The following is a 26,116-nucleotide window of genomic DNA, read 5'->3' as shown; positions in this document are numbered from 1 at the left end:
AAAATATTTGTATTTAATTTATGCTATTAAATTCTTTATAGTTTAAACATATTCACTTTAAAATACGTGTTATAACTATATTATTTTTGAATAACTCTAAATTAAGTTCTATATTTGTTTGTATCTGGGCGCATATTTTTTTTACTTCATTCTATCTATGATTAACTTCCGGTTTTAGATTTAACGCTCTTATTTTTAAGGGACAAATTCCGGCTTTAAGATTGTATCCGGTATTTTCAGTTGTGAACGTTGTTCTGAAGTTGCAAACGTGAACGATTGTGTGTTTTATTTTGGGCTAAACCGTGTTGTGTGTTCTGTATATTTTTTTATATTTTCAAACATTTGTTACGGTAAGTTATTGTGCGCCTCTGTTCGGTCATTACGGCGGCGTCGCAGCCCACGTGTCCGGAAGTAGCTCCTGTTGCTCCGTTGGTGTTTTTCAACTGAACTCCGGGAAGGAAGAAGCAGCGGCAGGTGTCAGAAACTTGAGTCCGGCTGCTGCGATAGGAGGGCCGGCTGGGAGGCCGCAGGCAGAGCCCCGGCAGCTGAATCATGGGCCTCCTGGCGAGGCTGCGGAAGGAGTGGTTCATCATCGGGATAGTGCTGGTCATCCTGTCGGCCAAACTGCTGCCCGGTGTCGGTGTTAAAGGAGGTGAGCCTCGGAGTTCGAAGCGGTTCTTTTAAAGTTTTGAATGAATATATAGAGAGTTTTTAACTTTAAATGCTAGAAACGGAGAGCTCAGCTGAATATAAATCTGAATTGATTTAGATTTATCTGGAAGACGCTGAAATGTTTCCTCCTACCTGGATCCTAGTGACACGTTGCATTCAGCGGAAATGTCAACACTCCTGTCAGGACTTTTATCTTCTAGTTTTTATAAGAAGAATCAGTCTGGGGATTTTCAGATATAATCTGAGGACAGTTTTAGAACTAATACTGAGATTGTTGCTCAAATACTGATAACAAGTACTGATAAATAAGTAATATAATGTAATTCCGCCTCACCTGTAGATAAGATAACCTGCCCGGCTGCTACTGTTGTGCTGCCTTCAGGTGCTCCTCGAAAATCCTCACTTCGATTTACAAAAACATAGAAATGTTTCTTTATTCCTACCTTTTTAAATTTTCATATGAATGAAATCTAAAAAGTGTGGCGTGTTCTCCACCCAATAGCATTCAATGATTGAATGCGTTTTCAATCATTGGAAAATATTTTCCACTTTATGAAAATATTTTCTGCCATTTGTGATCTTTTTTTTTTATTGAAACAAAATACTAAAAACAATTAAAACTTGATCTGATATGAAAAAAAAACTAAGACTAGTAAACATTGTCCTAATTTAAACCATTTGACACTTTGAAAGGATTTTGTTCAGCCTCTGACCACAAGTCCAGAATGGTAGGAAATTTGGCCAACAAGGCAGAAAACAATTGATGACCAAAAAAATGGGAAATTAGATGTTTTTTCTTTTAATAAGGCAAATGTCTGCAGCCTTTTTTATGTCTTGTATCTTTAATAATTTACAGATTTAATTAAAAAATGTTTATTGTTGAGCAGGTAAAACTAAAAAACACAAGGATTTTTCTAGCCCACCATTCATTTAAATTTGACAGGGCAAAATGTTTGGACACCACTGCGTTAGAACAACATAAAGTGAAGGTCTAGCAGCTAATGATTTGGTCTGTTACCGCGGTTACCGGTGTAAAATAGCGCCTTGTTCTTCTTGCCTGTCAGGTCCACTAAGGCCAGAGGTCACCATCACCTACATCGCCGTTTCCCTCATCTTCTTCAACAGCGGCCTGTCTCTGAAAACGGAGGTGAGTCAGCGCCGCGTTGCCTTCAGGTGCAGCTCAGAAACCTTTCAACATCGTGTCTGTTTTTTTCCCGTTAGGAGCTGAGGAACGCGTTGTTCCACGTTCGCCTCCACTTCTTCGTCCAGTCGTTCACACTGGTCTTCTTCCCCCTGGTCGTCTGGCTGCTGCTGCAGGTCCTGGCGCTGACCGCCATCGACCAGTGGCTCCTCAAAGGGTACAGTGTGTGTGTGTGGGTGTGTGTGTGTGAAAGGGGCGCTCTGTCTGGGTCTAAAATGTACCTGAGGGCCGAACACAAAGAGCCACAGTCATGGTTATTACAGCTGATTCTCTATGCAAGTTTAGGAGCAACATCCAAACTTTATGTAACGTTCAGGTTGAAGCTCTGTTTTCTTTTGGGGCCTCGCTACTGAAACAGCAGCATCATTAGAAAATACCAAAAAGACAACTCAACATTATGTAAAAATGAACTTTTTTCATGTTTTTAAACTTCCATTCAGGTCTCAACTGCTTGTAAAAACAGAACAAATGCTTGAAAAAAGCCCAACCAAACTGTTTTTTATCAATAAAATAATGTTTTTATGTGTCTGAAAAATGAACTGTTTCAGAAATTTAACTCATATTCTAATGGCCTTCACTGTTACTTAGCAACCCCAGCCAAGCCCAGCACTGTTACCTAGCAACCCAAGCAGAACTCAGTTGGCTTTCCTTCTGCATGTGCTATACAATTGTTGCTGAAAAAGAGAAGATATATTTGTTTATTTTGGTCATTTTAAAGTTTCAATACACAAGTAAAGCAAAGAGAACATAACGCTGAAATAAACAGAATATAAAATGAAAAAAGTGAAAATGTGTTTTGTTGTTGACATTTGAAACTGGTTGGGTGTTTGGGCAGTCGTTCATCCAGCGGCCCGTCGTGTTTTTCAGTTAAAAAATGATTAAAGTTGACAGGAAATTTGAAAATATCATTTGATAATTATGTATTATTGAAAGATTGGAAGATTAATACCTGAACACCAACTATAAAGTCTTAAAAAATGCAAACATTTTAAAAGGACTTAAATAAATAAGCAAAGCTTAGCCTGGTGGGGGCACAAGGAAAGCCTGGTGGCCCGCCAGGCTTATAATACACTGGGGGAAACCCTGTGTAGATGTGAATGTATTTGGAAAACGTTTTTTCCCCAGTTGACCCTCTTCCTGTTGTTGTTGTTGCCTAGGTTACAGACAGTGAGCTGCATGCCCCCTCCGGTTTCCTCCGCCGTCATTCTGACCAAAGCAGTCGGCGGGAACGAGGTGACGCTCACACCGAGTCGGTTCGACCCGAGAGGCGATTGGTGAGTCTGCCTGTTGCTGTCTCCCCGCTGACCACTTGCTCTCTGTGCCTCCAGGCGGCGGCCATCTTTAACTCGGCGTTCGGAAGCTTCCTGGTGAGGAGCGGTTCGGGTCTGGGTCGGGTTTGGGGCCGTATCGGATCGGGCCGGGCTCTAATGCTTTCTGTTTGTCCTGCAGGGGATCGTGGTGACTCCGTTGCTGCTGCTGCTCTTTGTAAGTCATAAAACATTCGCCATGTGTTGACAATGTTCCCAATAAAGCTTTTGGGAAATGTTTTTACGATGCAAAATGTTAGATAGAACACAAAGTGTTCATCTTTTTGCATTTTCTTTAGTTTTACACACACACAGTCAAGTTTAATAATTTATTTACTAGACTAAACTGTTTCCAAAGAGAGAATGAGCCATATCCTGTTCTTACTGGTGATAATGGATTCTTTTAGATCTTTTTGGTTTTTCAATTGATCCCCAAAAGTAAAAATATAGCAAACTGCCTTTTTAAGACAAACATACAAATTCCTTCTTAAGTTTTAAGTTTCCACAGTTTATACAACCATTTCCTAAAACAATGTGACCACTTTGTTTAATTAAAATATTCTAGAGGGGACATATTATGCAAAATTCACTTTTTAAAAAAATTATTTGTACTTCCATTCGGGTCTCAACTGCTTATAAAACCAGCCGAAGCGCTTAAAAAAACACCCAGTTGTTTTTTCACATTAAATTAATGTTTGAGCCGTTTCAAAAACCTCCAGAATGTAAAGTCGGTTGTATAATTGGAGACATGACAGGTCAAATATCTTAACTAATTATTGTTGAGAAGGTAAAAAATAACTTGTATTTGGTTTTCAATTTATAGCATGATAAATCCTTCAATGTCACATTTACCAATCAGAACCTCCTGATTCTGATTGGTTGTTTCTAGTTAGCTCTGAGAGAAGGCAGAGGACAAACTCATAGTTTTAATAAATATGTAAACAGCATATTTTTTAAGTAAAAATTACAGACTGTAGCTTTAGATACCTTTTTCTAATCACAAAAAATGCTTACAAACCAGAAAATTACTCAAATTATTGTAGACGGAGGTGAAAAGATGCTCCTGTTGGCTTTTATATTCATAATTAAACTGATATCATGATGTTTTAGTTCAGGGTTTCTTTACTGTTCATCAGTTATCATTAAATCACAAAATCTTCATCCACTCTGGGTCATCTGTCTTGTATTTTGAATAATTTTTGTTCTAATCACTGCAAAAACATAAAATGTTGCCAAGTAACTTTGGTCTACTTTCTATTGCAAATATCTTAGTACGCTTGAAATAACTTTCAAGTAACTTTTCAGTGAGATATAGTAATATTGATGAAAAGGGTACGATTTCCAAAGGCAGATTATTTCACTTATAACAAGGGAAAAATGTCTTGTTACCAGTGAAATAATCTGCTAGATCTATCACTTTTAATCAATATTAAAAAAATATTGGCTTAAAGCAAGCTTGTATATCTTGCTGAAAAGTTACTTGTAAGTTATTTAAAGTGTACTAATATATCTGCACTAGAAGCTAGACAAAAAACCTTAGTAAGATGTTGTGCTTTTGCAGTGTTTTGTGTTCTTTATTACTGTTTTAATTCTTTTTCCCCCTAAATTGTGATCCAACACATCATGGGAACAACCAGAATATTAAAAACTGCATGTTAAATCGCTCCACTCTGTAGATTTTTCCGTTTTTATTCATTTTGTTTCGCCTGGCTGCTCTCCTCCTCCTGCAGCTCGGATCTTCATCCTCTGTTCCCTTCACCTCCATCTTCTCTCAGCTCTTCATGACGGTTGTTGTTCCGCTGATCCTGGGTCAGGTAGGAAGACGCTTTTGACGCACCACTTCCGGTCAGCCCCGGCGGCTTCGTTCCCGTTAACCGTATCCAAATTCAGGCTGCATCCTTCGAAGGCCGCATTTGTAGGCCGTTTACATCATAGCCTATCCGAATACGAAGCCTCCTCCAAACGCGTCCCTCTTTTCCCCAGATTTGAAGTTTGGGTTCGGTGTATCCCTCACGGACCACCATATCCCATGATTCATTGCGGGGCGGTGAAGAGCGGCAAATTATGTTTGGTATATTACACTTTATATGACACATGAACTTTTACAATGTTTTTAGGCGAGAATATAGCTGTGTGGATATCAAATATATGATCAGTTTACCAGTACATCACCTAATTGCAATATTGCTCTGACATTTTCGGAGACGTCATCAGCTGTCAGCTGGCGGGGCGCTTCAGGTTCCGTATACCGGGAGAGAAAGCCCGACTCCCGGCACATCGTTTTCAAACTCCCGCAAGCTTTTCCCAATGGGTGGGAGTTAAACACAGATTCAGTCAGGTAATATCTACCTGTATAATGTCTGTTTTACTTAAGTATCTATTGTTTTCCTGAGCAAATAGGTCTGACTGATTAAAGTTAACGGACAGCCTTTTATACAAAGGGAGAAGATAATGCAGGAGTAAAAATCATAAACTTCGGACTCCATTTTTTCCTTTTTGCCGCTCTGACACGGTTGCTAGGCAACATGAGTAATGCTGCGGCGGAAGCTAGACAGCTAGCTGGAGGCTAGGCAGCTAGCTGAAGGCTAGGCCTGTCCGAATTAACAGCTTTTCTGCCCCGTTTCTCGTTTATTCGCGGCTTTCGAAGGATGCAGCCCCTGAATTGGGACACACCGAGTTGCTAACGCCTCCCGGCTCGGCCTGCAGGTGTGCCGCGGTTTCCTCAAGGAGTCCCTGGAGCGCCGGAAGCCTCCGTTCGGCGCCATTAGCAGCGCCGTCCTCCTCATGATCATCTACACAACGTTCTGCGACACGTTCAGCAACCCCAACATCGAGCTGGACCCCACCAGCCTGCTGCTGGTCGTCATCATCAGTCAGTATTCAAGGCCTGACCGGAACCTTTTGGGTTTTTGGCTTCCAACGCCGGTAGAAATGGTTTAAAAGCCTTGAAATAAATTCATATCAATCTGAAACATTTAGAAAAATCCAACATTTGAATTGGAAACAACACTGCCTGTGCTGATTTTTGAATTTATTTTGAGGCTTTTTATACACTGCAAAATCACAATCTTACCAAACTAGACCAAAAATACTTTGTAATATTATGTTTTTGCAGTGTACGATATTAACTAGAGGTGCAAATACTTCTGGAAGTTTCTGTGTGAATATACCATATATTAAATAAATAAATGCATGTATTTTATAAGTGTAGCTTCGCCTCTCTAATATAAAATAAGACGTTTTCCTCTTAGAATCAGCTAAAAGTTTAAAAGATTATAAACTTCTCACTTTCTTTTGTTTTCTGCAGTTTTCTCCATCCAGGTCAGCTTCATGCTGCTCACCTTCGCCTTTTCCACCAGGTCAGTTTCCACCTTAATTAATTAACACTCGGCTCCTTTATCTCACTAAACAGTTTTAACCAGCAAATCTATGACTTTTGATACGCAGAAGTTTCCCAGTTTTTTTCTGAGATTAATCTCAGAAATTTTCTAGAAAAAAAACGTAAAAATCTGAGTTTAAAAAGTCGAATATTTTCGATTTTTGAAACTCAAAAAATTTCCTGAAGAATAAATTTTTACTTTTAAACTCTGATAATATCTCATTTTAATCTCAACAATCGAGTTTTTTCTAGCAAATGTTAAACTTTTGCAGCTCAGAAATTTCCAAGTTTTTTCTAGAGAATCTCAGAGAATCTGATTTTTTTGGCTCCTTCTCCTTTTCTTTCTGCCTACAGTGACCCTAACACGCCGTCTTACTGTTTTTTCTTCTCAGGTCTGGATCAGGATTCAGTCCCGCCGACACCGTCGCCATCATATTCTGCTCCACACACAAGTCTCTCACTCTGGGTACCGTCGGCTCCCATCATTACTGTTTTTTTATCTTAACTGAACAAACAAGTTTTGCATTAAATGACAAAAAATCAAAAGTAATGACAAGATATAATGTATAAAGAGTCTGTTGTGAAAGGCAAAATGAATTCAGATACATAGTTTAAGGAGGGGGCTGAACGCTGGCTGTGTGTCCAGGAATCCCGATGCTGAAGATCGTCTTCGAAGGCTACCAGCATCTGTCTCTGATCTCCGTCCCGCTGCTCATCTACCACCCGGCCCAGATCCTGCTCGGCTCCGTCCTGGTGCCGACCATCCGGAGCTGGATGACGAGCCGACAGAAGGTAACCCGGTCGCTGTGGAGGCTCCCTGGCTGCTGGCTGTGCTCCTGTTCTGACCTCTGACCTTTTATCCTCTCTGACAGACTAGTCTGTTGTTGAGATAGACCACGGCTGAGTGAGTAAAGACTGAAGCCCAGCAGGCTGTCTCTGCCTGACACTTTAAGTCGGAGTGATTGGTGCCGATATTTAATTATCCCGGACTATTCAGCTTCCTTCCACCAGCAGGTGGCGCCATTCAGCCCAAATTCAGAACTTCAAGAAGCAACAATGATGGAAACCTGGCTTCAAAAATGATTCAATTAAAAATAATAATGTTTTAAAAATACAAAAATGCATCAGTTGAATAATAAAATTGTCCAAAAGTAATGTTAATTAAAAACATAGAAATAAGCAATGAAAAAAATAAAGATAAAAATAAACAGAAAAAAAATTATTCAGTTGAATAAGATAAAAAAGGATAGTAATTAAAAAATACACAAACTAGCAATGAAAATAAATATAAGATTAAAATAAATAGAATAAAAATGCTGAATGATAAAATAAATAGATAGTAATAGAAATGGTCTAGAAAGTATTTATGAAAATAAGTGAATTAAAAATAAAAAAAATCCTTCAGTTAAATAATAAAAAGAATATTAAAGTAAGTTTAAAAAAATTACAAAATAGCAATAAAAGTAAATAAAATCTATAAATTAAAAATAGAATATAAATTATTAATTAAAAAATATTAAATAGCTATAAAAAGAAAATATATTAAAATAAAAAAATATTTTCATTATTGAAGCATTTTCATTATTCTCCCTAAAACAACATTTTCATAATTTCTGATATTTCATCTTTATTCTGTTAATGTAATTACTTTATTCTCTTTTCTCTTAGTCTGGCTCTTAATACTTCATCGTAGATAAAAGCCCCTTTCTCATTAAGAAACTCTTTTTCTGGCAGTTTTATGACTTTTTTCAGTCTTTAAATTCTTAATGTTATAACGTTATCCTCATAATTTCAAAAATGATAAAGCCTCTTTTATGAACAGTTTAATCGCTCTGATTGGCTGTAAATTAGTTGAGAGTACTGTGTATTAGCGCCCCCTGCTGGTAGAAACGTTTCACCTGCTGGGATCACTTCTGCAAAAATGAGCTTTTCTGTTTGGTGGCGGGAAATTCACTCCTTTATTTTAACCATTTCACTTCCTTCTTCATCAAACTACGTCAATAAAAACACAATGAATTAAAATCTTTCACAAGAATAAATACAATTTTGATTAATATCAGTGTTTTGACACGTTTTGTTTCTGTTTTAGGGGATCAAACTATCAAGCCTGCAGCCGGTCTGATGCGTCCGAGCGGCGGAAGGATACAAAAAGTGCCTTGTTACGACCAACAACAACAACTAGGACCTCCAGGTGGCAGAGCGGGATTCACTGTTTACCATCAAAGCCTGTTACTATTTTCTACAAAACAGAAAAAAACTCACATTTCCATCCTTTATATTGTTTTATATTTAAATGAAATGTGTTTTATTTTTTTATATCTTGAACTTTTGAGAAGAAAAAAAACTAGTTCTGGGGGGGAAAGGATCTATTTTCAGGAGGTGGGTGAGGTTTCTGGGACCAGTTCTGTTATTTGTTTTCTACTTTGGTTCTTCCAGCTTTTACTGCCAGAGATTGTAAATGGTTTTGTTCAAATTAATGCTGGATTGTTGCATCTAATATAGAAATGAACATCAACAATTTGACTTCTTGACCCTTTTTTAATATAGCAGAAGCAGTGTTAATGTTACACAGAAAGGGGGCGGTGTTGAGCTAATCACTGATATTTATAAACCACAAAACTAAACAAATTATCTCCTGTTATTTCACTTCAATATCTCTATTGTGTTATTTAAACACCACAGTTTGTCTGGATCCCTTTCTTGGATTTTAACCAATTAGTTTGTGCTTTTTTAATTTGAAATAATACATAAAACAATGTTTTTATCACACACTTCATGAAACGGAGCCCCAAAGCAACACAGCACCTGGCGTTTTAAGATGGAATATTCCTAATGAGCATTTTGTTTGCGCTGCGGGACAAATCCATGTGGGAATTATTCCTTTTAGTTGCTGGTTAGACAACAAATTGGCAACAAATCCGACTGGCAGCTCGTTAATTTTAGTGACCTGTCATTTTCCAGGACAGATGGCGCCTCTGACACATCGTTTGCAAGCAGAAGTGGCAGCTAATATCAGCTTGTGGAATATCTGGGGAGTTAACGTGAAATTAGGCCATTTAAGAAACATTATTGTCTAATATAACATTATTGTCTGCAGGGGTAAACCATATATCACTGAAAATAAACTGGATTATTACCTTATGTGACAAATAAAGTAATGTTATTTTTACACATGTGCAGACATGTGATGGTGCATTACGGCCACTGTAAATGGAAAAAGGAGAAAATTTGTGCCAAAAGTCTCAGAAATTTCCTAGATATAACAAGAGATTTTGAGTTTGAAAAGCTGGAAAAGTCACAGAAAAGTACTCAAATTTTCTATTAAAAACACAATTTCTATGTTTCGAGAGTCACAAATTTTCTGGAAAAATTACAAATTTGGGGATTTAACTGAGAAATGTGATAAAAAAAAACCCTCAAACTTCTCAAATGTTGAAAATTTGAAGTCAAATTTGTTAGTAAAAACACAAATTGAGATAAATTTCTGAAATTTGAAGTTTCAAAAGTCACAAATTTGCAAGAAAAAACAAATTCTGAGATGAATCTAGAAAAAAATTCTATTTCAGTTTGAAAAGTTGAAAATCTAGAAAAAATTATATTTTTATATTTTCAGAAGTTTTCAAGAAAAAATAAATTTCAAAAGTTGTAAATTTGTTAGAAAAATGTAAAAAATGTTTTTCTTGCAAATCTTTGACTTTTGAAACTCAGATTTTCACTTTCTCTAGAAAATTTCTTCATTTCAAATTTGAGAACTTTTTTTTTCTAGCCAATTTTTTACTCTTGACAAGATCAGTGAAACATGGAGCATCAAGTCAAACAACAGATTGAATTTAGAACTAATAGCCACAATGTTGTGCAGAGGAACCTATTTGTAAGTATTTTTATTATGTTCTCATACAGTTATAGGCATGAAACAAACCTGTCAACATTAGTCATATTAATAGAAACATAAGAACGATATAAATATGATAAAAGTACTTAAAATTTATCTACTATAATAAAGTAAGCGCTATAGCAACAGGTTTGGGATATAAAGGAAAACATTCATCTCCTCTTACTTGCGAAGGAATTTCTTCTGGTGGGTTTGATTCTTTTGGAAATTTTATGTATGACTCTAATGTTTCCTAAACAATAAATTTTGTCATCTTTAAAGCAGCATTTTTCTACGGAAGATGATTAGGGCCACTAAAAAGAATCTTCTCATAAGTGACTTTAATCTCAGAGTTTAGTTTTTATTTTTGACTTGTTTTCTCAAAAGCCAAAATTCTCAGAACTCTGACTTTCATCCCAGAATTATTATTTTTTCACTCTGAATTCTGACTTTAATCTCAAAATTTGGACTTTTTTTTGTCAGAATATGACTTTTGATCTCAGAAGTTTAATATCAGAATTCTGTGAAAAGTTATTTTTTATTTTTTTGGTTGTCCTAATCCTCTTCCAGATCCGTCTTTCGGATGTTTAACGTCGGTCTTGATGAGCCTCTCTCAGTTTGAAGGCGATGCCAGGATATCGTACTCCGCCAGAAACACGAAGCTGTTCTCTCTGATTTTTTTAACTCTGACCAAATCGCCACACTCCTGGAGGTGAACCAGCCCTTGGTCCCCTCTCCCGTACTCTCGCTCGCGGTCGTTCAGCGTCACCTCAGTCCGCCTGCCACAGGCCTGCCGGTAGACATACCTCAGCCCGACCACCAGAACCATGCCCAACCCGGCTGAGCAGCCCAGCAGCATGCCCAGCTCCCAGGCACTGTGTCTGGGGACAATGTCCGGATACTTTCCTTCTTTGTCTGGAGCGTCAGCGGGATCTGAGGGATGCTTTGGTTTGGTATCTGTGTTTTGAATGTTTGGTTTGATCTCTTGGTCATGATTTGGTCTGAGGTTGGGATAAGGTTTGGGATTTGGATGGACAACCTTTCTGTGTGCCGGTGAGGTGAATCGAGTCTCAGAGTTTGGTGCATGGTGGGTTTGGGTTACCAACTTCTGATGTAGAGTGATTTTATGAGGCGCTGGTGTTGGTTCTGGTTTAGGGGAGCTGATGGGTGAAATAAAAGATGACAAACTCACTCTTAAAGATGGTGAGGTAACTGAGAAAGAGGGAGTAGAGGAAGAGAAAGTTGGGGAGATTGAAGTAGGCAAAGAAGGCATTGTTGGATAGTTGGAGGCACTGAAGGAAGAAATGGTGGAAGAGGTAGAGAAGGTTGGCGGAGTGGTGGTTTGGTAGTTAGTAGAGGTTAAATGCTGAGGTATGGAGATTGGGGAAGGTGATGCTGGTGCAGGATGATTTGGGGTTGTTTGAGGTTCGTTCTGAGATGGGCTAGAAGGGGAATGAATGGAAGATGTTGATGTGACTGATGTGAAGTTTTCACTGCTGTGACTAGCAAAAGAACTGCTTAAGGAATTTGATGATGAAAAAGAAGATGAAGTGTTTGAAGTGACAAAACCAACAACCGGGGCCATGGTTTTGGTATTTCCTTCAGACGTAGGATCATTTCCTCCTGAGGAGACTGTGACTGGTTGAGTAGTTACAGTGGATTGAGAAAACACCCTTCTTGTTTGGGACAGTGGTTGGGAAAATGGTCTCAAAGTCTCTGTTGAGTCAAATTGGGTATTTTCGCCTTGGAGAGAAATAGGTTGAGTTTGAGGCAGAGTTTGATGAAAGTTAGGGATTGTTTTTTTAGGTGAACTGGTTTGTTTTGGAGTACTTTTAGATCCTACAGAGGTTTGACTTGCATTAGTTTGGGACTTAAGATCTGCACCCATTTGAAACCTAGAAGAGTTGAACGAAGACCTTTGGTAGGATGGAGTTACTTCGGTCTTGACTATCTTCAATTGGGAATTAGACGGGACATTGTCACCCAGTTTCTCTGAGCTACTTGAGGTCTCAGACTTTCTTGATTTGTTTTTGTTTGGGTCTGTCAAAGTGTGGTTTACAGGAGTATGTGTACTGAAAAAGGTCTCCATTGTTGGACCTTGGGTTGGTATTACAGTAAATGTCTTGTAATGTTTTCCTTCAAGATTGTTTTTAAGGTTTAGCTCCTGTGATTTTATCTGGAGTTCGTTGCTCTTTGTCCATGCGTCCATTTGTAAGGGTACAAGAGAGTTTAATGCGGAAAATGAAGCCAGTGGAAACTGTGTTGTAGTAACTGTATATACAGTATCAGGAGGTGATGATGGTAAGGGAAAGACACTTGTGTAAGAAAAGGGTTCAGTTGTTATCCTTTTCGACACGCCTGCGAGGAATCCAGGAGACTCATTGGTGGTACTTTGAGGAGGTCCTGAAGTCAAAGTCTTCCTTGCAGCCACTGTTTGAGTTCTCCAAGTCACAGAGCTGCTTGTTTCTAATGTTGTGTGATCATCTTCGGTTTGTAGTTTCAAAAATTTCAGAATCTCAGTTGCATTTTTTATATTGGAAGGGCGTCCAGAGAAAGAGGCAAGAGTAGCTTTTGTGTTAGCTTTGAGCGCAAGGAGGGAAAAAGAACAAAGACAAATAAATAATAACATTTCACAACACCTTTCATTTTCTTAACTTTAATTTTTCACTGTTTTTAGCTAGTAATGAACACAGAATGCCAACCTGTCTGGGTAGTAACTGTCTCTTGCACAGCAACAATTGTGCTTGCTCCATCCGCCATTTTGGTTTTACTGCGTCTCCAAACACTGGGACTCCGATCACGCACCACTGCAGACTCGATACCAGTCCAGTACACGAAGTAGGATTGTACCACAGTTATGCTGGCGTGCAGATTAATAGACAAATGTGGCAAAATAAACATTTTGATTTATTGGAGTTCCCTAAATAGGTTGTAGAGATCAAGTAATGGCAGCTTACTGGAAGCGCATGTCTCCCTTTGGCATGTCAGGAGCTCTCCACACAAACGACAGGTTCCTCTTTAGCTGTTTGTCCGAGTGTGTGACCGTGTCACCTTCAAACAGGCAGCGTAAGGTGTGGGTACCTGGTGGAGATCGAATCCAGGAGCCACCCACCAGAAGTGGACCAAGTCTCTCTGTCCTGATACCAGGACCTTCTCCAAACCCATTCCTTTCCCCACCAACACTGCGGGCCTGGAGCAGGAAACCCATGAAGTCTCTGGAGCTTCGTACAGACACTGAGCGCAGAGAGAGCAATTAATGGACATAACAGAGGGAATGTGAGTATCATTTAAAGTTAACTACACAGAATTTAAAAGAAGACTGATTCAGCTAGTTGCTAGTTAGCAGAATCGTGTAAACTGCTATAGTTACATGTTAGCTTCACTCTGTTTAATTGTTAGCTGTTACCTTTATCACTTCAACTTTTAGATAAATTTTGGTAATTGATAGTTGTCCCATTAGATAGCAGCTTTTAGCAAGATTCCTGAAAGCTGCTAGACTCTTTGCTCATCTCTGCTGTTACATTTACCATGTTAGCTTTTAGCTAAATTCTCCTAGATGTTAGCTGTGATGTTAGGTGAACTCTGTTAGCTGGGCTCATGAAAGCTGGTAGACTGTTAGGTGTTAGCTTCAGTGTCCCCTTGCCTCTGTTAGCTGTTACCTTTACCATGTTAGCTTTTAACTAAATTCTGCTAGATGTTAGCTGTGTTATTAGCTGCTAGCTAGACTCCTGAAGACTGTGCTTGGTGTTTGCTTCACGGTGTTTCCCTGCCTGTGTTAGCTTTCAACTCCACCATGTTAGCTTGTAGCTACATTTTGGTAGATGTAAGCTGTGCTGCTAGGTGGTTACTGTTAGTATTTAGCGTAACATTGTTAGTTATATTGTCTGTGGAAAAGACAGTTAACTGTTAGCTGGACTGTGCTAGCCTCAGTTTATTGATAGCTCCAGTCTTATTGCTATGCTAACTGGAAACAGTTTAATGTTAGCAGATTATTAATTTTAGGTAAACTCTGAGGTAAACATTGTTAGCTTGACAATGTTGCCTATTAGCTTTCCTGTTAACACACGACACTACTTTTCAAAACAAACTTCTAAATAACTGAGTTACTTGATACCTGTTATTAACTGCCCAGGCAGGTATGAGGATGATGAGGTGTGTAAGGTGATGAAGCTGTGCTTCGGGTCCAGGGGATGAGCGCGGATGTGTCCAGGAATCATCTCCTGACAGGAAGTGAGACTCGCTCCGTGGGAGAAACATACGATGGGCCAAACCATGGAGCATAACAGCACAGCTCCGCCCCAAAGGAGGAGGTTGGATGACATCATTAAACCTGCATAATTACTGCAATTAGAAATTATACCAACAGAGAGCAGAGTAAGAGTAGAACTGGCCAATTAATTCAGAGACTCTATATGGGAATCAGAGGGATTTTTGTAACAAAACCCAGAGGACTCTGGACTCTGTTCCTTCTGTGCACACAATTTATTTATTTTTTATGTCTCTGTTCACGTTATCCTGCTTGTCTTTGATTTAGTTATATCACAATGAAATTTAAAATAGATGAATAATTTTTAAAATAAGTTAAATAAAAAATAAATACAATTTAAAATAAGTTACATTTAAAGTAAACAGTATTTTTTTTAAGTTACATTTAAAATAAACAATGAAATTTGAAATAAGTTGCATTAAAATAAACATTAGACTTTTACATGTCTTGTAAATGAAGATGATGAAGCAGCAGGACGGTATCATGACCCAGGAGCCTCCTCACCTTGCAGCGCGTTTCCCCTCCAGCTCTGCTACTGACGGTTTTATCCGATCTGGGAGTAAAGAGGAGAACTTCAGGATTTCACAGGATCCGCTGGAGCCAGGCACATAGAACCAGAACCAGTAGAACTGCAGAATCTACCCGAACGCTGGTCTATCTAAACATCATGAAGTTTAGAAAAGAATCAAAGCAATAAATTTGCATATTACCAATGTGAAACATGATCTGAAACTTAAGTGTTTTGCCTTGAGACAAATTTAGTTAATTTTCTGTTCATTATTCATCTTTAACTTTACTGATAAAATATAATTACATTTTACTTAGTAATTTTGAGCCGATGCACAAATAAGTGAAATGCAATTGATAGATAAATTATTACAATTATTGATTGTGGTTTTTGCAGTGTATAACTCAATTTATCATTTTGTTGATGCAAATAACCATCTAATCACTTTGTAAAGATTTTATAAACAAAAATAAACTTTAACTCACTCATAAGATTAAAAATGTGGACTGTGGAGCGTTTCTTCAGAAGAAATGTGACTCTTCGAGTTCTAGGTGATTTATCTCTACGGGATAATCTTCAGGATGTTGGCCAGCTGCAGCCGGCTGCCTCCAGGATCTCCTGGACGTTTCTGTTGATCTTCTTTCTGAGCTCATTTTGCTCCAGAGCAGAAAGCTGGCGGTGGATTATCTGCCGTAACAGTGATGGAGAAGCGTTTCAGCGCAACCAAACACAGCAGAGAGAAAAGAAACAACGTTTTCTGGACGGATGAATGGATTCAGGCGCAGATCCGTCCAACGGGAGGCTGGGGAAGCATCCGCTAGTCGGAATGTGTAATTTTTTGTTTTGTTTTATTTTATTTTTAAACCCAATTTAATAAAGCGCATCAGGCCGACTGCACAGCCTTTTTTTAACAGGCAGTGAAACATCAGTCTGGGTCAGGCTGATGTTATGCAAACACAGGGGGAGACATGAAAAAGGCAGGAACAAAGAGGAGTGGGTCACATTAACCAACATGCAAAAAAGAAAGAAAGGGTGGAGATTAAGACTCAGAGAGAGAAAAAAGAAAAAGTTGAGCCAAATGAACAGATATTTTCCACTGTGGAGGAGCAACAGAGAACCAAGCAGCCGGTTAGCAGACATTGGCTGTCCTGGACTGGACATATGATTGTTTTTTATGTTTTTAGCGATTTAATCGCCACAATCGGCAAATAACTAATGTTTGATCAATTAAAATCAATCCATACTGGCTTGAAAAAGAAAATAATTTGGCACCGCTTTACAATAAAGCTACTAAATAGTTCATATGTAGTTTATTAATTCATCTGACTTTCTAAATCATTAATAACTGGTTATTATGCATTAATTAAAAAACAGGCGCTTAAAAAATAACAACCCCAGCAGAATTCTGCCTGTTACCTAGCAACCCCAGCAGAATTCTGCCTGTTACCTAGCAACCTAAGGGGAACTCCAGCGTGTTTGGTCAGCTGGTATAGTCTCTCAATGCGCTCTACAATGGCTGCTGGAAAAGACAAGTGTTTGGTTGTTGACATACCAAGTGGCCTCGTGCTGTATTGTTGTTGGTTGTGCAGGAGGCTCCCCTAATGCTTTTCAGAGATGTACAGTTGTATAATTGTGCATTTGATTGCAGCTAATTTTCATGTGCGACTAATATTTCATGACCTAAGAATAATTTTGTGCAAATAAAAATGTGATAAACATGTTCTGTTCAAGAAAACGTCACAGATCATCTTTGACATGAAGCTTTACTTTAAGCGTGATAAAAAAAATAATTAAAAAACTTCCCTTCCCTTCATTTTTTTTACTTGTGCACCTCACACCTACTCAGGAATGTTTTTGTTCAGCTGTACATAAAAAATGCTCCAGGAAACAGGATGAGCAGTCTAGTCAAAGGCCCCTCCTTCTGCTCACAAACATATTAAAGATTCTCTGCATTGCTTATAATTTCCTGTAACGAAGAGGAGTCCCTACCTGAGCTCAGGTGAGTCCAGTACTTATTAATTCATCATAATTTTATTCTGCAGCAAATATTTTACAGTAGATTAAATGTATTTGTTCTGTTTTTGGTCTTCAGTGTTAGGAAAAGGTTGACATATTTTTATTTGTTATTTTTTTGTTTATGTATTTTATTGAAGTTGTTTGGTTAAAACATGAACATATTCTTTAAATCTGTGAAAGGTGAAGATAAGTCAGGTAATAACTGAATGTTTTCTGTTGCTTCATTGTCATGAAAACCTTCATCACTGTTTTAATTCAGCAGCCAGTTGGTCTGAACTGGCTGCCACCACCAGTCTGCATAGTGAATCACTCAGACTGGTTCTTCTGGACTTACTGGTGTCTTTGTGCTCTGCAGCGTCAGGACAGTTTCACAAAATGAGATGAGCAGAAAAAACAACAACAAGCAGAAAATCAGGTTTAACACGCAAATCATATTCAGACTTCCTGAGAGACGAAGATAAAATAAAAATTAATTAATAAGAAACTAACTTGGCTGTTATTGGACAAAAGTAGTTTGTTCATAAATCTTTGACTGAATATCCAGATATATTCCTGTTGAATGAAGAAACTTTTTCATGTTTCCATTAAACAAAGACGGACCTTTTACCTTTTACTTTTAGAATTAACATTTAAGTCCTGACAGATCAGCCTTGTTAATTATTGTATGTATTTTAAACACAGGAAGCAGAAAAGTAAATTAATGTATGATTGATATAAAGTTTGATTAGTTTCCACTGTCTAATTACTGCATAAAATGCTAAATTGAGACTTTCAAAATATGCTGAAAAATTATTGTTTTAAATTGGGAAGCACATTTATTTGATTTATAACTAAATGTGTAAATATATTTATAATTTTTAATATTTAAGTATTAATTTAATTCATAAATGTATGTATAAATATGGGCATGCATTAAAATAAATTTGATGGGTTGTGTTTTGCCCCCACTCTGTTTTCTTCCTCCTGATTAAATTAATAATAAATAATGGAAAAAATATGTAGGAATTTTACATTCAGGGAAGTTAATGTTTCATTTCCTTTACATTTTTGTTTTTTTTTGACTGATGTTTCAGCAGAAAGATCATGTTTGATCAGAAAGTATTCTTATAGAAAAGTTAATTCCAGTCACAAAATGGTATATCCATTTCTAAATAAAGAAAACAAGAATATTGCATAAAAACAATAAAATGTGGATTTTCAACTTGAGAATCTCAGCCTGTTTTTGCTGACTTGTGAAGGAAACTCGAGTTTCTGTATCAGCGACCGTCCTGCAGCTCATCTTCATCGTTGCCCCTGGTGTCTCCTCTTCCTCTTGATAGCAGCCCATCAGAACCAAATTAGGAAACTTAACATTTGAATGAGCGGCAGTTAGAAAGTAGATGTGTTGCATGTCCAATGATTTGCATGAAAAGCTGAAAGATGCACCGGCTTTGTGTGAACGAGGAAGTGAGATGCCATGTTTTCTGTTGCCTGAGTCACAGCAGGCAGACAGTTCATCGTTTTCACCTCCAGTCTTCCAGATCAATAATTTTCATTGGAAAATGACAGTCAAAGGCGTTGATCCTTGGATAAAACACAATTTGATTCTCTGGATCTGTTTGGAAAGGTTCTCCTTGTTCTACCCCTCTCCTTCCACTCAACTTTCCATCATTAATGTACTTGGATGCAACACTTTGTGAACAACCAGTTTGTGTGCTTTTGTGGCTGACCCTCCTGGTGGAAAGTGTCAGGGTCTTTGTTGAGGTAACTGTAGATTATGGATGAATGAACGGATGAATGGTTGTAGGAACGCTGCGTACTGCAGCTCCCATTGGCTTTAACCTTCTGCCTGTGTGTTACAGCTGGAAGATGCTAACCGTGTCAGTTTATCTGCTGCTTTGGTCCTTCTCTGCATCGTCTTCAGGTACGAATGACTTGTTTCTATTATAACAGTAAAAAGTGTCACCAATGCGAGAGTTTTTCACATTTGTGTAATTTACAGGAGTGGGCGTTTCCCCTCAGTGTCAACCCGGGTGGCTCCTCTTCGGACGGAGATGTTTTGCTTTCTTCCCCGTGTGGAGCTCTTGGACCAGTGCCAGTGTAAGTAAGAGCCAACGTTTGCTTTCTCTGTCCCACTCTGTCACTCCTGTGTGTAATCTGAGTATCTGGTCTTAGACTTTATGCTCTGAGACCGGTGGGAACCTCATGTTGCTCCACAACCCGGAGGAAAGGCAAATTGTCCTCCAACTGACCAACACCAGCACACCTGTGTGGCTGGGTAAACACCAGGTGAGGAGAGGCGTCAGATTTATGTGTTTTACACCTGATTTCAACAGTACTCTTATCTCCATCTTTGTTTTTCTCTCTCTGACAGAATGGATCAAGGATTTGGAGTGACGACTATCTGCTTAACAACCAGACCAACCAGATGGACGAAAAGACCAAAGAGTTTGGACTCTGCATGGAAATGATACCCAAAAGTAAACAAAATGCATGAATGCAATATTTATAGAGCAAACAGCTACTATTACATCTCACCAGTTTACCTTTAACACCTGATGCGTTAGAAGTCTTAACATATTTACCCACTTGTTTTAAAAGCTTGTTAATGTATTACGTCTCATTCCATCAGATGCAAGTAAAAACAAAAACTCCTTCCAAGCTGGATTAACACTTCACTACATTTAAAATCAAACTATTGATAGTTGTTACCGGGTTTGGTTGAGGCACATCTTTAAAGAACAATGCTGTTCCAAACACTCATGACGGACCAGTTCTGCATCGAACTGGAGCAAAATGCCTCTGGGGCGGTTGTGTGAATTCCTAATAATTTCAACATGTGTCCTCTGAAAACGAAAGGGAGAAAACGGTTCACCAGATGCACCATATCCATAAGGTGGTGCTGGTGAATACTCCGTAGATGCCATGGCTAGAAACAATGGCCCCTTCCACAGGTAGGATTGAACTGGGCTCCCTATATCTAGAAGTGCGCACACGCCTCCAAATTGTGCCAATACTTGCCTGTTCTGGTTGGTGAAACAGTGAAGAAAACTAAAGTTTTTCATCCAGCAGCCTAAGTGTAAAATCCATATACTAGTACATACAAGTAGTATACAGACTAGTAAGTTTAAAGCCCCAATGATGTCATTAGCACCAAACAAAGAGTGGATATGGAGGAAGGAAGAAGGAAAAGTGCTGGAGCGACCTATCAAATACTTTAAGATTTATATGGTTCCAATATAAATTAAATTTAGAAACTCATGTGAACCATATTTAAGTTAAATTGGACTGAAAGCACTTAATGTGTCTTTGTTTCTAGCTGGAGAGCTGCAGAGCGCCCCCTGTGGAGAACTTCGGTTCTACATCTGCACCACTTCACCGAGGTAGGCCAAAGTTGAGAAGTGATCTCATTGGGAGTCATTTCAGCTCCTTCAACGGAGAGTCTCTATACCAGAGGTTTTCTGAGAAACCAAGACGAACTGGGCCTGGTTTACTTTCAGTTGGAAAGAACAAAGAGAGAATAAATGGTTAAACGCAGAGACTCAGCGAACAGTTAAGAACTGAGTCAGGAGTATTTTTTATGGAAAGGTAAAACTGAGTGCAGTTTGTGGGAGGCGTAATTCTGTCAAAAACTCAAACTGGAAAGAGACACAGACCAATGCACAAACACTGGGCCAGGCACACCTGCAACAAGAAACAATCCCAGAGAGGACACAAAGTTCATGGCAGCAGCAGTTGTATGTGATCATTCAGTGGAGAGTTGCTAACAGCTTCTAGTCTTTCAGTTTTGTGTTTGTTTACTTTCAGGTTTACCTCCGCTGACCTCAGCAGAAACAAGCTGCTTCAACCAGGTGAGGTTGTCCTAAAACCAAAAAATAGAAGAAATGATCAGATTAAACTCTTATTATCTGGGCAAAAAATGTGATCAACATGTTTTGTAAAACCCATCCACCCAAAACCCACCCTAACCTGTTCAGATAGCAGGTCAGCTTTAGGTGAATGTTAAGTCGCCCTCAGTGATCAGTAGAGTCTTCATCTGGACATTGCAGTGCGTATCGCTCCAGCCTGTAAATTGCCCCTCAGTCTGCGTCTCTTCTTGCCCAGGGCTCGTCCCCGGGGTGCTTCTGTTCGACGTCGTCTGGGACTCCAGCTCCACTCAAGCCAAGGAGATTTTCTTCTCATCCTCGCTGCTCAGAGGCCTGAGGTCTGGCAATCTGACGGAACGCTGCTACAACACATTCATGCAGCAGGAGGAGACTTACCTGCTCAGAGTCAGAAGCACACTTGAGGTCAGAGGTCACCACTGTTATACCATCGTACACTTATTGAGCCTCATTTCCACTAAATGGTACAGCCACTGATGTATATCACTGGATTGAACTTCGCCTGTTAGCCGCTACAGCTAGCGACGATGTCCCAATACGGCATGAGCAGTAATCTGTCACAAAACTGGTCGCAGCGCCCTTATTTCCTATGCGAACCATATAAGTTATAGCTTAATTTAACAGACCCGTTGCCATGGCGACCAGCAGACAAAAAGCTCCACGAACCCACAGAGCAGTTAGCACAACCTGGTTTCAAAGTGTCTTCTGAAAGAGGGAGTTACCACCTTTTAAAAAATATTTGCTAATTTTGTCCTTGAATTTTTTCATGTTTTACTCAGTCGAATCATTTGAACATTTACTTTCTTACATTCATATGGAAAAGGCGATAAAGACACTGTCACGGTGGACAGCGTCTTTATCTGTAGCTGCGTTTCTGTTACAAATGTCCACAAAACTTTTGTCAGTTTTGTTTTGAAAAACCACAAATTTTCAATGGTGGTGTTTCCATTAAATAAGAGACTGAATAAAAATCATCGTCTGAAGCAGCTCAGTCATGTTTTTTCCTCTTGTTTCATTGGGCAGGTTCTGGTTGGGCGTCTCCATGAACACAGTAAAATTAGGTCGCTGCTGCTGGACACATTCAGACGATACGGGACAGGAAAGCAGGTGACCAGAACAGATTACAGATAAATTACCACCAATGTCTCTGCTAATGACTCCAAACTGCATTCAGAATGAAAAGATGAATTTTGGTTAACCTTCATTCTTCCTCCTGCAGAGCCTCCATCTTTCCTCCCCGGCCCCACAGTGGCTCCAGTGGTCCCTGCAGTCTTTCCACCGGGTGGTTCTGGACGACCCGGTGTACTGGCTCCTGGCTTTGTCGGCCCGGGCCTGCCTGCAGGACTTTGTGGCTCAGAAGCTGCATCAGGAACTCGGGTCACAGGTTCCGAGCCTGAAAAAGAACAGTTTCTACCAGATGTGGAGGAGGGAGAACGTGGACTTTGTCTGGGTTAAGAGGTAGGTGTGAACTGCTTCAGCGTAATCAGTCCAACTACGTTTGGACCTGAAATTAACCAGAAACTTCAAACATTTAGCCAACTTCACCAAGCCTCTACCAGACACAAACTGGATAGACTTTTAGTAACTAAAGTGAGACCATGATTATTTAAAGTTTGGATTTATATGGGCTGGATCTGAAGATGCTTCACTGCCACAGTAAACATTTCTATTGACCATATGATTGCACAATTTGATATTTTGAAAACAAATCTGCTTAAGGAAATCACACATCACACGAGTTGTATGATTAACAACTGGATGTTGCTACTGGCAGAAACCACAAAGAAGAGGACAACAGGAAGTAGTTGGAAGATGATGCTGCGGCTTGATTTTTAATAACTTCTCACATGAATAAACTTATTCATGTGTGATTTCTTATTTAATGGAAATGCCGCTAAATTGCAAAATTGTGTTTTTTTTTCTACTTTAATGAAGTACATTTGTAATGGAAAAGCAGCTGGTTTGGTCTGCTAAGAGGTGCTAGCTAATGATGTTTGATGACCAAACACCAGTATTTTTATGACAGGAGGCTAAATGAACTCTGATCACAACAGGAAGTTGTTTATACTTTTATCAATGTAGATGACGCCAAACTATAGCAGGTAAATCCCACAACATCAATGAAACGTACAAATGAACCATCAAACTTTCCAAAACTTTGATAACCCCTGGTTTATATCAAATATATTCAAGTGTTTAAATGGCCTAGTCAAATACAAAAACTAAGATCTAATAAAGAACCTGTAGCAAAATTCTAAACTGATGATTACAAATCCTCCCCGTCCAATACGACTGACAAATATTTCTGTCTGTAGACGTACAAAGTTGGTAGACACCAAATCCAAAGGACTTGTTGGTTCTCTGGACAAATTCCTTCTAGAAACTATAAAAAAAGTTTATACTTTGTTGTTTAATCTGCATTTGGCAGATTCAAAGCGGTGGTGGAGGAGTACCAGGATGAAATGGACGTCCATAAAGCAATCGCCATCTTCAGGGAGCACATGATGAATCAGAAGAGCCTCCATAAATATGTGTAAGAAACAAGCAGGTCTGTCTGTGCAACTGATGTGATGAAGAGTCTCTAAATGTTTTTATTCTGCTGCAGGAGCTGTGAGGATGAAGATGATGAAGAAATCCACATCAGGGCTGATGTTTTATAGCTTCCTCAGAGTTCAGCTCACACATTGCATATTTTCAAAGCAGGAATATTTACCAGATTATTCTGGACTTGAATGAAAACATTTCTCTTTTAGTTTTTTTTTTCCAAGTTCAAAATTGTTTTATCTGATCAATGGTCAATTAAAAATAAACATGTTATCATGTTCGTACATAAAATTGCACTAAAGAGTTACAGTTACAGTTTTGCTCTAGTTCACTACAACAGAGGTGTGTTTTGATCTGTTATCAGGGATTTTGTGTGTTTAATATGTTACAAACATTTTTAAATATGAATTACTTCAACATATGTTTGGTTTTTATCATGTTTTTATGAAAGTTGTGCTCAGGTTTCTCTTTAGCTAGCATCTTAAAGTGATGCTAGCTGGTTAAAAGTTTCAGTCTCCGTTCCTCTTTTCCCTTCGTCATGTTAAAATGTAACAACAAATGAATCCGGTTTCTCCCTAAGATGAAATTTATTGCATGTCTTAAATAAAACGTTGTTTTTTTTACACTTTTTTTCTCTTTTTACTGATACTTCTTGTAGTGAAAGGTCTTTGCATAAATGGCTGACTCTGTCTCCCTCTGCTGGCTGAAATAAAAAACTGCACCCTTCTAGACGTCTGTGAATGAACCACTATCAGAAATAACCTGATTAAAATTAAGAAAATTAACTTTTTAAATGATCATTTCATTTATCAAAAGCAAAAGCTACAAAAGCAAACCTGTCCTGATGTGGAAAGTAATTACTCTGAGGTTGTGGCAGCAACAACTGACATCTGCATCATTATGGAGGAAAGTTAGTGATCTCTTCTTTGCAGAATTGTTTTAATTTATCACCTCCGTGTTTGACTGTCACTGTGACGGTTTGTTTCTTAAAGGCTTTAATTTTAGGTAATGAGACAAACACTTTCCAAAAAGGTCCATTCTTGTCTCATCAGCCCAAAGTTTTGGGATCATCAAGACGTTTTTTTGGCAAACGTGAGAGGAGATTTTGTGGGGGTTTTTGGTGAGCAGTGATTTTTGACCAGGACTCTTCCATTTCTGCCCAGTCTCTCTCGGTTTCTGTCCTTAATTGAGGCAAGTAAGTGGATCTGGGTTCTTAGTGACCTTCTGGATGAATCGTCAATGCATTCTTGAAGATAGTTCGTAGTCCAGCCCCTCCTGGGAAGGAACATTGTGATTCTTGCTTCCAAAAGCCTTAGAAATGTCTCAATACCCCTAATCAGGCCCTTATCATGGGGATTAACAAGAAACAGTAATCGGAACAACAAACAAACTCCTCATGGTCAGTTTTTCTTTTTTTTCCACCAGACTTATTGCAGAATTTCTTTTCTAATTCTATAATTGAAACTGGTACAACTAGAACATGAACTCTAGTTGATTCTTTAGGTGCAACTCTTTATTGTTGATGCTGTAATACCCAAGCTGTCGCCTGTATTGCCCTGTTCTCTGCTCACCTGCTGTTACCTGTCAGGCCAGAGTAGGTCGTGGTTGTTGGGTGCACTCCTGTTGTCGCTCAAGGCATCGGGTACACATGCTAATCATCATCTGATCAGCCTACCAGCACATAACGACCAGCTGAAGCCTGTGTCCTCCATCAGGTTGTTGTTTAGAGTAATTAGGCTGTTGAGCTCCTCAGCAACTGTTTGCATGTTCTGTTCTTGGATCTCTGTTTCGTTGAAGCCTTCCAAGATTTGCCCACTCATATTCTCCTTGCTCCAGCCAATCTCTGTGATTCCTCTGTTGGGCTTTTGTTTCTTCAGTAAAAGCTGTTTAGCACTCATCATATCAACTCACCTGCCTGTCCTCTTCCAGTGTTCCCTCTGGATCTCTACAGTAAACTTTTCTCCTCTGAAAACATTCCTGTTACTCAGACTAACCTTCTTCACCTTTTTGACAGAACAATACCCTGAAATGGTGACTGCTTTCCCAGCTGAAAGCCAGTCCAATCTTCCTTGCATTTTTCTAAAGGAATCTTTTAAACTTTCTAACCTTTTCATGATTGGCTCTTAGTTTGACATTATGCAAATGTGGCCTTAACATCAGTAGCCTGGAGTTGTCAAAGGTACAGCTAAGTGTTGCTTCATTCCTCTAGATCTGTACCTCCCAACAAGTGTCAATACTTTCTAGACTTTGTAGAACTGTGGGAAGCTACAATCAGTAGCGTTGTTATGGCTTTGTTCCATCGATGCCAGACTTGTCAAGTGCGCAGCTAACAGTTGGCCTGTCAGTAGTCTGTTAGCTGGAACTGTGGATCTATGGGTCTCGTGTCTTCTTCTCTGATTAATGCTCTCCTTCACAGCTTGTCAATTTGGATGTGAACATCAAACCTTTTTGTGACCTTTCTGTTGTATCTCTTGGTATTTTTGATGCT

The 26,116-nt window shown here is 38.9% G+C and overlaps 3 protein-coding genes across 5 annotated transcripts; 2 read left to right on the top strand and 1 right to left on the bottom strand.

The window, feature by feature from the left end:
* The first annotated feature begins 371 nt into the window (after positions 1-371).
* slc10a7 (solute carrier family 10 member 7) lies at positions 372-9,074 on the top strand. Of its 3 annotated transcripts, XM_023346999.1 has the most exons (13): positions 373-652; positions 1,737-1,819; positions 1,894-2,030; positions 3,031-3,106; positions 3,202-3,240; positions 3,323-3,358; positions 4,911-4,994; positions 5,887-6,052; positions 6,488-6,539; positions 6,952-7,025; positions 7,206-7,351; positions 7,432-7,463; positions 8,649-8,757. In XM_023346999.1, the coding sequence occupies exons 1-12, from the start codon at positions 553-555 to the stop codon at positions 7,450-7,452; spliced, it is 1,014 nt and encodes a 337-aa protein (XP_023202767.1). In that variant the 5' UTR covers positions 373-552; the 3' UTR covers positions 7,453-7,463; positions 8,649-8,757. The 3 variants fall into 3 exon arrangements, with proteins under 3 accessions (XP_014328954.1, XP_023202767.1, XP_023202766.1); XM_023346998.1 differs by lacking the exon at positions 7,432-7,463 and having other exon boundaries at positions 374-652; positions 8,649-9,074; XM_014473468.2 differs by lacking the exons at positions 7,432-7,463; positions 8,649-8,757 and having other exon boundaries at positions 372-652; positions 7,206-7,411.
* Positions 9,075-10,980: 1,906 nt separating this feature from the next.
* On the bottom strand, positions 10,981-14,962 carry LOC111611168 (mucin-5AC-like). The gene is made up of 4 exons (XM_023346914.1): positions 14,545-14,962; positions 13,388-13,664; positions 13,133-13,290; positions 10,981-13,010 (listed from the first exon to the last, which is right to left on the bottom strand). Exons 1-4 carry the CDS (start codon positions 14,753-14,755, stop codon positions 11,044-11,046), a joined length of 2,613 nt encoding a protein of 870 aa, XP_023202682.1. The 5' UTR covers positions 14,756-14,962; the 3' UTR covers positions 10,981-11,043.
* Positions 14,963-17,169: 2,207 nt separating this feature from the next.
* LOC111611185 lies at positions 17,170-24,357 on the top strand. The gene is made up of 12 exons (XM_023346993.1): positions 17,170-17,204; positions 19,063-19,124; positions 19,203-19,300; positions 19,376-19,489; positions 19,575-19,680; positions 20,520-20,583; positions 21,008-21,051; positions 21,305-21,489; positions 22,108-22,191; positions 22,304-22,542; positions 23,513-23,617; positions 23,690-24,357. The coding sequence occupies exons 2-12, from the start codon at positions 19,070-19,072 to the stop codon at positions 23,742-23,744; spliced, it is 1,149 nt and encodes a 382-aa protein (XP_023202761.1). The 5' UTR covers positions 17,170-17,204; positions 19,063-19,069; the 3' UTR covers positions 23,745-24,357.
* Positions 24,358-26,116: the final 1,759 nt, after the last annotated feature.

The sequence above is a fragment of the Xiphophorus maculatus genome, chromosome 14 (genome assembly GCF_002775205.1).
Source record: "Xiphophorus maculatus strain JP 163 A chromosome 14, X_maculatus-5.0-male, whole genome shotgun sequence".
In the NCBI taxonomy this organism is placed as follows: domain Eukaryota; kingdom Metazoa; phylum Chordata; class Actinopteri; order Cyprinodontiformes; family Poeciliidae; genus Xiphophorus; species Xiphophorus maculatus.
This window is presented reverse-complemented; position numbering and strand designations above follow the sequence as displayed.